This window comes from Salvelinus fontinalis, chromosome 10 (genome assembly GCF_029448725.1).
Source record: "Salvelinus fontinalis isolate EN_2023a chromosome 10, ASM2944872v1, whole genome shotgun sequence".
Classification (NCBI taxonomy): Eukaryota; Metazoa; Chordata; class Actinopteri; order Salmoniformes; family Salmonidae; genus Salvelinus; species Salvelinus fontinalis.
Genome location: NC_074674.1, coordinates 21,744,789 through 21,757,565, shown reverse-complemented (window position 1 = coordinate 21,757,565; position 12,777 = coordinate 21,744,789). Strand labels below are relative to the sequence as shown.

At 41.3% G+C, this 12,777-nt stretch overlaps 1 protein-coding gene across 2 annotated transcripts in view; it reads left to right on the top strand.

The window, feature by feature from the left end:
* The window catches only part of LOC129863818 (synaptic vesicle glycoprotein 2C-like), a 78,801-nt gene that overhangs the window by 29,865 nt on the left and 36,159 nt on the right, over window positions 1–12,777 (top strand). Inside the window, exon 3 of one of the 2 annotated variants that reach the window (XM_055936099.1) lies at window positions 9,509–9,647. In XM_055936099.1, the coding sequence (XP_055792074.1) occupies window positions 9,509–9,647 (139 nt within the window). Of the gene's footprint in view, window positions 1–9,508; window positions 9,690–12,777 lie in introns of both variants that reach the window. The other variant, XM_055936098.1, reaches the window with a different exon arrangement.

Genomic DNA, 12,777 nt, shown 5'->3' with positions numbered 1-12,777 from the left:
TGCACCCAATGTTCCAGTTCCGGAATTACTCAGCTGTTTCTCTCTGTTGTCGCCCTTCTCTCCTCTTCTCCACTCCTCCTCTCTCATCCTCTCCTCCTTTCTTTTTATCCTCTCATCCGTGCTGAGAGTGTAGTGGCGAGGAGCGTAGCGTGGACGGGGAATTATGCTTATGCATAAGAGCTAATTACCATAGAGACAAACCCACCGCGCCGCTCCCCGCTTGACGCTTACTGCTCCCGTCTCGTCTGGCGGAGATAGCAGCAGCAGCTAAAGTTGAGTTAGTGAAGTATTCCCTCTGGGTTGGAGGCAGAGCTGCACACTGTACCGTACCGTTGGAGAGGAGAGAGATAGACAGTCTGCAGAAATATCTCTCTAAAGTCTATGATTAGTTTCTAATTCAGTTGGACTAAATGCAGCGTTATTTGATGAATGCTTTTTACGCAGTCATTTGTAATGGAAGTCAACTCTGAAACTGTGTTTGTGTGTCTGTGTATGAATCACATCGTCCAGATGTGAGGGTTTTGATTTGATTAGGATCTCTTAGTCCTCATTTGGCCTAATCTTCCAGGAGTCCTTAAACATTAAAATACAATTTATAATACGTTCACATTTTCACATATAACACACCGTTACAAACAGACATAATACACGGACATGTTGACCAGATAAACACTCTAACAATCTGAAAAGATAGATTGATTCCTTAATCGACCATAGTCCTGCACAACCTTCCAATGTATTATATTTAAATGGTTTTAAAGTATTATTTGGATTTATATATTGAAAGGTTTCTGGTTTGCTCAGATACATTATTACATTTCTTTATTAGTTTTGAATCGACATTTTATTTTGCCTATTTTTCTTTACTGTCTGGATAACACATAGATGGTGGACAGTCTATTCCTAGTATTTACTGAATGACTGTCTCTGACTAACTGAATACTGTTGTGAATAGAGTTTGGCCATTTTAAATGGTGTATATTAGGAAATAAAATAAGCATGTTTATTTCTCAATTATCTTGTTGATCAAATTACCACCCAATAGCATTGTGCGAGACTGCAACAGAAGTACTATATCTCCACCTTCAAACAATCCTTGCTGCTTTGTTCTGTACTATCTGTATCCTCCTAATTTAACTTGCTGATGCATTTTCCCAGAACACAGAACAATAGTTCACCTGACTCCCAAGTAATGTTTTGAGACGACCATGATAAGCAGTTGTCTAGCTGCACTCCTAGTAGTTTGGTTTCTGATACTTCCTCAAGTTGTACTCCCCCCCCCCCCATGCTTAACTGTATCCCATGCTGTGTTGGCCTTTTCCTGGTGGAACAGGCCAACATAACCTTGGTTTTCATGGTGTTCAGAACAGGTTGGTTCCGGCAAACCCACTCCCTGATATCTACTTGTAGAGCTTGCTGTACCTGTTGAACCGATTGTATTGCTGTATAAATTGTAGTATCATCTGCAAATATAGTAGCTTGAGTTTCAAGGTCATTGGTGTACTAAGTAAAGAAGTGGCCCAAGGCAGCTCCCTGCAGTGTGTCAGTTAGATATGATTGTATCCAATTCAATGCTGCCTCCTTAAAACCATCATGCATTAATTTTGTCAAAATGATTTTATGATCCACTAAATCAAATGCTGCACTAAAATCTAAAAATAATACACCCACAAACCTGCCATTATCCATAACATTGAGCCACTGGTCAGTCATGTCAACCAATGCAGTGGTGGTGGAATGGTTTGTGCGATAAGCATGGTGATTGGCTGTGATCAGATCCTTTTTCTCCATGACCTCCTATATGTGTCTACTCACAATACCCTCCAACATCTTACTGAGTGAACGGAGTAGACTGATTGGTCGACTATGGGCAGTAGTAATGGGTTCTTTGCTGTCTTTTGGGATAGGACACAGTTTAGCAGGCTTCCATACATTTGGAAATGTCCCCTTTTCCAGTGACCAATTAAATATGTATTTCAGTGGAGCTGCAATCTGGGGAGCAGCATAGTGAAGTGAAACATTGTCCATAAGATCATAACCTGTAGATTTACCATTGGGTAAAGAATTCAATAGGTTTAACACCACCTCTACTGATGCCATTTGTAGACTAAAAGAGCAGGTTTTTTGCTCATAATATGATCATCAATCCATTGGACAATAGCTTGTTTGGAGGAATGGGTGTTCACATTATCGCTCAGTAAATACGTTTTCTTTGTCAAGAAATCTGCAAAATGATTGGTAATATCAACTGGTTATGTTGTTGTTCTCCCGTCAACCTCCACACTAGATGGACATGATGAAATAGATGTACCAAGTAAGCCCTTCACTGTATTCTATACCTTTAAAAAAAAAAAAAAATCTTACAACAATAAAAGCATTTTTGTCCCCCCAAAAACGTCTAATGATTTAATTTAACTGCGTAATTGCGTAGTGTTCTATAATTCTGTTAATCAGTTTCTAGTTTAGATTTGGCTGCTAAGACATTTTTACATATTTCTTTGAGGAAATGCCTCACCCAGTTCATCATCAATCCATGGAGATGGACGAGCCCTAACTGTACTCTTTCTTACTGGGGCATGATGGTCCATTACCTCAGTGAGCAAATCAATAAAACATTCTGTAGTGTGATTTAGATCATCCTCTAGATAAATCAGCTCCCAGGGTACAGCAGCCAAATCATTTTGAAATAGCTCATGATTAAATGTCTTAACATTTCTCTTGACCACAATCCTTGGGGTTTTCTTTGGAACCTTGGTGTTCATGGTTATGGTCACAATATTATGGTCTGTCCAGCCCACTGGCATTGATCTGGCTTTTAAGCATTGCAATGGTATATTACAGAAGATCAGATCAATGCACGTGTCCGGACTGTGACCCAACTTAGTTGATGATCTAGTAGTATCATTAACCTGTTGTTTCAAACCACAACTCTCGGCATATCTCATCAATTTAGTTCCATTTGATTTATTTTGATCCTTCCAATTTATATTAAAATCACCCAAGATAAATACATCTCTGTTGCTATCTGTGGCCTGGTCAAACCCAGTACATAAGTCATCCAGATAGGACACCTTAGGAGGTCTATACACACATCCTACCAATATGGGTGCCTGGTGAGGCAGATGTACTTCAGCCCATAGTGCCACTACTTGACATACATTAAGGTCATCCCTCCTCTTAAAAGGTATATGATTCTGAATGTACAGTGCTACACCCCCACCAGTCCTATTCCTATCTCTTCTCAGTAGACTATATCTATGATTCCTGTCCCTTCGCAGTAGACTATATCCATGAATGTCCATTTGCCCATCATTTACAGATGCATCCAAATGCGTTTCGGTCAAAGCCAAAATATGAATATTATTTATGTTGACCAAGTTAAAAACCTCATGTATTTTGTTAGGAAGGCTACATACATTAACCTGAGCTATATGCAACCCTTTCCTTATTAAGTGGAGATCAATAGAGCATGTATTCGTTATAGTTTAAATTGTCATGATACACTACAACACACAAACTCAGATTTGAACATTGGATTAAAATAGCCAGGTAGTTACTCTAGAGTCCTGATACAGTTGGATTAAAATAGCCAGGGAGTTACTCTAGAGTCCTGATATAGCTGGATTAAAATAGCCAGGGAGTTACTCTAGAGTCCTGATATAGTTGGATTAAATAGCCAGGTAGTTACTCTAGAGTCCTGATATAGTTGGATTAAAATATCAAGGGAGTTACTCTAGAGTCCTGATATAGTTGGATTAAATAGCCAGGGAGTTACTCTAGAGTCCTGATACAGCTGGATTAAAATAGCCAGGGAGTTACTCTAGAGTCCTGATATAGTTGGATTAAATAGCCAGGGAGTTACTCTAGAGTCCTGATATAGCTGGATTAAAATAGCCAGGGAGTTACTCTAGACTCCCGATACAGTTGCCTGTTGATGTAAAGTTTATTCATCACCAAGGAGACTCGTTGGTTCAGGCAACGCTTTTCTTTCATGATGGGATACAGTTTTTTTTCTCCTTTCATTGATCTCCGTGGGGAAGTGATCATTCATTCCAAAATCAGTGTTTCTGAGTTCTCTGCCCCTGCTCTTCGCCATTTCATGTTGCTTAAAATGTTCAAAACATTTGGCCTTACCCATTCTATGGACTCTGGAGAAAGTGACATGACACACAACGTCAGTGGTCAGTTTCAGTTGAGTTGACCTAGGGTCTCGGACAGTGTCCTCACAGCTTCTGCTGTTGTCATTCTCCAGTATCCCTGAAAAGATTAGATTGTCCCGCATTGATCGACACTGTACGTCAAGCAAGGTTTCTTTAAGTTGTTTGTTTTCCCTCTGCACCACCTCCACCTTGCCATTGTCACGATCGTCTTGCTGTGAGAAATTGGACCAAGGCGCAGCGTGTGTAAAATACATCTTCTTTATTAAAAGAAGAGAGAAACAAACAAGAAACGAACAACTATACACAAACTAACAAAACTGACGACCGTGAAGCTATAAAGACAGATAGTGCTGCCACAAACACTACACATAGACAGTTACCCACAAACAGCTAAAGCCTATGGCTGCCTTAAATATGGCTCCCAATCAGAGACAACAATAACCAGCTGTCTCTGATTGAGAGCCAATTCAGGCAACCATAGACTTTCCTAGACACCTATACTAAACACTAACCCATCTACTCTACTTAACCCCCTAAACCATACAACACCCTAGACAATACAAAAACACACAAAGACAACCCACCCCAACTCACGCCCTGACCAACTAAATAAATGAAAGAAAAGGGAACAATAGGTCAGGAACGTGACAGCCATGAAGAGTCTACAGTACCTTTCAGCTCCGTGTTCTCTTTCCTTAGATCATCAATCTAACATTGGCTGAATTCTAGACTGGCACATAATGCATTGATGTCCTCTCGTAATATATCCAATATATCAAGTTTGGCAAGCCTTTCATTGATGGATTTCAGCAAGTCATCATCCATATCAGTAAACCATTCCCCACCCTCCTGATTTGCTGTCGTTAGACTCTAGTTCCGATTCTTCTCTGAGATCTTTGATTGGACAAAACTCTTAAGAAAGCAAACCAAGTCTGGATCATTCATGCTGTTGGGTGGAGATAAATACTGTACATGTGTGGGTAAGGGGTAAAGACTGGGGTGTCACTGTGGGAAAGTCTCAAATGACAACCTATTTTGTCCCAGGAACAAGGAATATAGGGTATCATTTGGGATGCAGTCTGAGGTTCTACTACACCCTGACCCCTGGTTGAACCCTACAGGAAATCACCTCGTCTAGAAAAGGTTGTTTCCTATACTCTGATACCAGCCCAGCTGTGGGGAGTCATAAAGTAAAGGAGGTGTTGTTAGCCGATACCATGGACTGTGTCTCTGCATTGCTCCCGAGTGGCACAGCGGTCTAAGGCACTGCATCTCAGTGCTAGAGGCGTCAATATAGACTCTGGTTCGATTCCAGGCTGTATCACAGCTGACCGTTATTGGGAGTCCCATACTGCGGCACACAATTGGCCCAGCGTTGTCCGGGTTAGGATTTGGCCGGGGTAGGCCAACTTTGTAAATAAGAATTTGTTCTTAACTGACTTGCCTAGTTAAAAAAAAAAAAAAACAGAGAGGTGCTGGGCTCTGGGCTTCCCGGCAGCGATGGGGCACAGCATCTGTGAACGATCGCCTCTCCCCATAAAAACAGATTAGCATTTTTATTAGCATATCTAGACTCTGGCTGAGTGAAGTGGATTATTTACTGCCCCCCACCCGCCTCCATTTCCCAGTGTCCACTGGGACTGGAAGAGAGATCACACTTACTTCCTGTGGAAAAACAACCTTATCTGATAGTTTATAGGTCAGTCAATGCTCGCTTATCAAATGCTGTGGTCAGAACATAGTACCGTTGAAATTCAGTTAGTGTTTAGGCTTCCATAGTGAGGTTCAGTTAGTGTTGAGTCTTCCATAGTGAGGTTCAGTTAGTGTTGAGTCTTCCATAGTGAGGTTCAGTTAGTGTTGAGTCTTCCATAGTGAGGTTCAGTTAGTGTTGAGTCTTCCATAGTGAGGTTCAGTTAGTGTTTAGGCTTCCATAGTGAGGTTCAGTTAGTGTTGAGTCTTCCATAGTGAGGTTCAGTTAGTGTTGAGTCTTCCATAGTGAGGTTCAGTTAGTGTTGAGTCTTCCATAGTGAGGTTCAGTTAGTGTTTAGGCTTCCATAGTGATTTTCAGTTAGTGTTGAGTCTTCCATAGTGAGGTTCAGTTAGTGTTGAGTCTTCCATAGTGAGGTTCAGTTAGTGTTTAGGCTTCCATAGTGAGGTTCAGTTAGTGTTTAGGCTTCCATAGTGAGGTTCAGTTAGTGTTTATGCTTCCATAGTGAGGTTCAGTTAGTGTTTAGGCTTCCATACTGAGGTTCAGTTAGTGTTTAGGCTTCCATAGTGAGGTTCAGTTAGTGTTGAGGCTTCCATAATGAGGTTCAGTTAGTGTTGAGGCTTCCATAGGGAAGTTCAGTTAGTGTTTAGGCTTCCATAGTGAAATTCAGTTAGTGTTTAGGCTTCCATAGTGAAATTCAGTTATTGTTTAGGCTTCCATAGGGAGGTTCAGTTAGTGTTGAGTCTTCCATAGTGAGGTTCAGTTAGTGTTGAGTCTTCCATAGTGAGGTTCAGTTAGTGTTGAGTCTTCCATAGTGAGGTTCAGTTAGTGTTGAGTCTTCCATAGGGAGGTTCAGTTAGTGTTGAGTCTTCCATAGTGAAGTTCAGTTAGTGTTGAGGCTTCCATAGTGAGGTTCAGTTAGTGTTGAGTCTTCCATAGTGAGGTTCAGTTAGTGTTGAGTCTTCCATAGTGAGGTTCAGTTAGTGTTGAGTCTTCCATAGTGAGGTTCAGTTAGTGTTGAGTCTTCCATAGTGAAATTCAGTTAGTGTTGAGTCTTCCATAGTGAGATTCAGTTAGTGTTGAGGCTTCCATAGTGAAATTCAGTTAGTGTTTAGGCTTCTATAGTGAGGTTCAGTTAGTGTTTAGGCTTCCATAGTGAGGTTCAGTTAGTGTTGAGTCTTCCATAGTGAGGTTCAGTTAGTGTTGAGTCTTCCATAGTGAGGTTCAATTAGTGTTGAGTCTTCCATAGGGAGGTTCAGTTAGTGTTGAGTCTTCCATAGTGAGGTTCAGTTAGTGTTGAGGCTTCCATAGTGTGGTTCAGTTAGTGTTGAGTCTTCAATAGTGAGATTCAGTTAGTGTTGAGGCTTCCATAGTGATGTTCAGTTAGTGTTGAGTCTTCCATAGTGAGGTTCAGTTAGTGTTGAGTCTTCCATAGTGAGGTTCAGTTAGTGTTTAGGCTTCCATAGTGAGGTTCAGTTAGTGTTGAGTCTTCCATAGTGAGGTTCAGTTAGTGTTGAGTCTTCCATAGTGAGGTTCAGTTAGTGTTGAGTCTTCCATAGTGAGGTTCAGTTAGTGTTGAGTCTTCCATAGTGAGGTTCAGTTAGTGTTTAGGCTTCCATAGTGATTTTCAGTTAGTGTTGAGTCTTCCATAGTGAGGTTCAGTTAGTGTTGAGTCTTCCATAGTGAGGTTCAGTTAGTGTTTAGGCTTCCATAGTGAGGTTCAGTTAGTGTTTAGGCTTCCATAGTGAGGTTCAGTTAGTGTTTATGCTTCCATAGTGAGGTTCAGTTAGTGTTTAGGCTTCCATACTGAGGTTCAGTTAGTGTTTAGGCTTCCATAGTGAGGTTCAGTTAGTGTTGAGGCTTCCATAATGAGGTTCAGTTAGTGTTGAGGCTTCCATAGGGAAGTTCAGTTAGTGTTTAGGCTTCCATAGTGAAATTCAGTTAGTGTTTAGGCTTCCATAGTGAAATTCAGTTAGTGTTTAGGCTTCCATAGTGAAATTCAGTTATTGTTTATGCTTCCATAGTGAGGTTCAGTTAGTGTTTAGGCTTCCATACTGAGGTTCAGTTAGTGTTTAGGCTTCCATAGTGAGGTTCAGTTAGTGTTGAGTCTTCCATAGGGAGGTTCAGTTAGTGTTGAGTCTTCCATAGTGAAGTTCAGTTAGTGTTGAGGCTTCCATAGTGAGGTTCAGTTAGTGTTGAGTCTTCCATAGTGAGGTTCAGTTAGTGTTGAGTCTTCCATAGTGAGGTTCAGTTAGTGTTGAGTCTTCCATAGTGAGGTTCAGTTAGTGTTGATTCTTCCATAGTGAAATTCAGTTAGTGTTGAGTCTTCCATAGTGAGATTCAGTTAGTGTTGAGGCTTCCATAGTGAAATTCAGTTAGTGTTTAGGCTTCTATAGTGAGGTTCAGTTAGTGTTTAGGCTTCCATAGTGAGGTTCAGTTAGTGTTGAGTCTTCCATAGTGAGGTTCAGTTAGTGTTGAGTCTTCCATAGTGAGGTTCAATTAGTGTTGAGTCTTCCATAGGGAGGTTCAGTTAGTGTTGAGTCTTCCATAGTGAGGTTCAGTTAGTGTTGAGGCTTCCATAGTGTGGTTCAGTTAGTGTTGAGTCTTCAATAGTGAGATTCAGTTAGTGTTGAGGCTTCCATAGTGATGTTCAGTTAGTGTTGAGTCTTCCATAGTGAGGTTCAGTTAGTGTTGAGTATTCCATAGTGAAATTCAGTTAGTGTTGAGGCTTCCATAGTGAGGTTCAGTTAGTGTTGAGTCTTCCATAGTGAGGTTCAGTTAGTGTTGAGTCTTCCATAGTGAGATTCAGTTAGTGTTGAGGCTTCCATAGTGAGGTTCAGTTAGTGTTGAGTCTTCCATAGTGAGGTTCAGTTAGTGTTTAGGCTTCCATAGTGAGGTTCAGTTAGTGTTGAGTCTTCCATAGTGAGGTTCAGTTAGTGTTGAGTCTTCCATAGTGAGGTTCAGTTAGTGTTGAGTCTTCCATAGTGAGGTTCAGTTAGTGTTGAGTCTTCCATAGTGTGGTTCAGTTAGTGTTGAGTCTTCCATAGTAAGGTTCAGTTAGTGTTGAGTCTTCCATAGTGAGGTTCAGTTAGTGTTGAGTCTTCCATAGTGTGGTTCAGTTAGTGTTGTATCTTCATGGCTGCCTCTGTGTTCTTTATTAGGTTTGTCTGTCTGCAGGTCCCCAGGCAAATCAGATCGACTGGATCTCTGTGACCCCTCAGTGGTTTATCAATGACTGGGAAATGACAAGCCTGGTTAAATCACATAACTCTTTCTGCTCTGGACTCCACTAATACAGTCAGACATGCAGCGATACTGATACAGTTGCTGTGTGTGAGACACACCGGCTTCTCTGTGTGGGACTGTGTGTGTGTCCTCCCTAGTCAGCAGTTTGCCTGAAAAGCCATTTTGGTCCAGATGGTTCAGATCATTTTCAAGTGCTGAAAATCTAGAAGTGTCAAGTAAAAAGTTAACACTAAATACATTTTCTCTCTCCTTTTATCCAACCTAATTATCTTCCCTCTCTTCCTGCCCCCCTCTCCCTCCCCCGCTTCTCTCTCCCGCTCTCTTTTTCTATCGTTCATTCTCTTTTTTTTTCTTCTTTCGATCTCGCTCCTCTCCCTCTCCGTCCTCTCTGCAGGCAGCATAGTGTACCTGGGGATGATGATGGGGGCATTCTTCTGGGGGGGTCTGTCGGACAAGGTGGGCCGTAAACAGTGTCTGCTTATCGCTATGTCGGTCAACGGCTTCTTCTCCTTCCTCTCCTCCTTCGTCCAGGGGTACGGCATGTTTCTCTTCTGCCGCATGCTCTCCGGCTTCGGGTGAGTGTTGTCTGATTTGTTCTGTTCTATTCTTTTCTATTCTATTCTACTATTCTAAAATACTCTACTCTTCTCTACTGTACTCTACTCTGTTGTGTTCTTTTCTATTCCATTCCATTCTACAATACTATACTATAATATACAGTGTTCTATTCTATTCTACTCTATTACAGTCCTTTATAATGTGGCTTCCCACTGTCTTGAAAAACAGTTCATTTCCCTTCGCTCTTCCAGAACACCATTACGTTCTACTAAATTGTTCTTGAACACTCTCCATCACTAATAGTCTTCCATGATGACATTGTGTTCTTGGTTGAGAGTTAGTGGTCCTCCACTCAATATCTCGCTATATCTCTATATCTCTCTCTATGTCTATATATATCTCTATATCTCTCTCTAAGTCTCTATATCTCTATATATTGCTATATCTCTCTCTATATCTCTATCTCTCTACAGTATATCTCTCTATATCTCTCTATATATCTCTATATCTCTCTCTAAATCTCTATATCTTTCTACAGTATATCTCTCTATATTTCTATCTCTCTATATCTCTCTCTAAATCTCTACATCTCTCTATTTCTATATCTCGATATCTCTGTATCTCTCTATATCTCTACCTCTCTAAATATCTCTAAATCTCTCTGTATCTCTCTATACCTCTACATCTCTCTATATATCTCTATATCTCTATCTCTCTATATCTCCCTATGTCTCTCTATATCTCTATATCTCTATATAGCTTTATATCTCTCTTTATCTCTCTCTCTCTCTATCTCTATATCTCTCTCCACCTCTCTAATTCTCTATCTCTCTCTATTTCTCTATATATTTCTCTAAATCTCTATCTCTCTCTATGTGTCTCTATCTCTCTCTATATCTCTCTTTATCTGTCTATATCTCTCTCTATCTTTCTATAACTCTATCTCCCTATATCTCCCTATATCTCCCTATATCTCCCTATATCTCCCTATATCTCCCTATATCTCCCTATATCTCCCTATATCTCCCTATATCTCCCTATATCTCCCTATATCTCCCTATATCTCTATCTATCTGTCTATCTATCTATCTATCTGTCTATCTATCTATCTGTCTGTCTGTCTGTCTGTCTGTCTGTCTGTCTGTCTGTCTGTCTGTCTGTATCTCCCTCTCTATGTCTCCCTCTCTCTCTGTCTCTCCCTCTCTCTCTATGTCTCTACACTCTTAGAAAGAAAGGTGATATCTAGTACCTGAAAGGGTTCTTTGGCTCTCCCCACAGGAGAACCCTTTGTGGTTCCAAGTAGAACTGTTTTGAGGTCCATGTAGAACCCTTTCCATAGAGGTTTCTAACTGGAACCTGTGACCAAAAAGAGTTATCCTATGGGGACAGCCGCAGAACCCTTTTGGAATCCTTTTCTCTAGGAGTGTAGTCCTCCAAAGTCAGAGAACAGGACAGGAGGTTATTCTAACTGTCTGGCATCAGCCCATCCCCTGAGTGGAAGACAGAAAGAACAGAGAGAAACACAAATGTTAGCTAAACATTCACAGCAGACTAAATGTCTTTAAGTTTCTGTTTATGACTGATTAAAAGTCGGTTCATAGGTCACAAGATGTCTCAGACTTTGACAGTGGAAAGAATTTTCTTTTGTTGTTGTCCTCAGTAAATAAAATAAAAACATTGCTAAGATGCATTGGTCAAAACTGAAGTTACATTGTCAAAACTCTTCACACAGTCAGCAAAACAGAAGTGTATGTGGACCAAACTGTAAATCATTTTTCATTGCTTTCATACAAAATGTATTCAATGAACACATTCTCTGAAATCCATTAACTATTTTCTCTTTCATACTCCACCACCTGCAAAACTATATATTTGCTGCACATGTTTTCAAACGCTAACACACTGTTTCCAAAACGGTTAAAAACACATTCAAAACAGAATGATGGAAAATGTCATGCATTTCTGCAGTAACCAGATAGAAACATATAGAAATTCATTCCGAACACTGATTGCAGTTTCAGCTGAAAGCATTACCTGTCCTGTTTAAGTCTCATTACCAAACAGACAAAAGAGGACGGCTTCGGAATGATTTAGTTTGGAAACATGGATCAAGGAAGACAGGTTGGTGGGGAAAGAAGAGTGGCAGGAGAGGGAGAATGTGTGGAGGACAAAGGAGAGGAAGACTAAGAGCGGTGGTCACTGATGAGATAAGGGCCACAATTATTTTTATTATTTTTAATTTTTTAATTTTAAATTTTAACCCCTTTTCTCCCCAATTTTCGTGGTATCCAATCGCTAGTAATTACTATCTTGTCTCATCGCTACAACTCCCGTACGGGCTCGGGAGAGACGAAGGTCGAAAGCCACACGTCCTCCGAAGCACAACCCAACCAAGCCGCACTGCTTCTTAACACCGTGCGCCTCCAACCCGGAAGCCAGTCGCACCAATGTGTCGGAGGAAACACCGTGCACCTGGCCCCCTTGGTTAGCGCGCACTGCGCCCGGCCCGCCACAGGAGTCGCTGGAGCGCGATGAGACAAGGAAATCCCTACCGGCCAAACCCTCCCTAACCCGGACGACGCTAGCCCAATTGTGCGTCGCCCCACGGACCTCCCGGTCGCGGCCGGCTGCGACAGAGCCTGGGCGTGAACCCAGAGACTCTGGTAGCGCAGCTAGCACTGCGATGCAGTGCCCTAGACCACTGCCCCACCCGGGAGGCCCTGGGCCACAATTATTGACCATGTTGTAAACCATGGTCTCTCTTTGAGAGAGGCCGGTTTAAGGGTGCAACCAAATCTGCAGCGTTCAACAGTTGCATCAATAGTACGAATTTTCCAGCAAAACAACAGGTGAGATGTGCATCCTTTAATGATAATTGAACTACATATTACAGTACAATACACTATGTTCACATTTTTACATGTACTGACATTTTGAAATATATTGATTGTTTTGTGTTTTCAGTAGGATCCAAAGGTTGCCTCCAACAGGAGGGAGAGGCAGAATATTATCAGATGTGCAGGAAATTGCCATTGTTGACATGGTAATTGGCAACAATAAAATAAAACTGTGGGAAATTCAGGACAGAGTGCTGGCAGGCAGTAT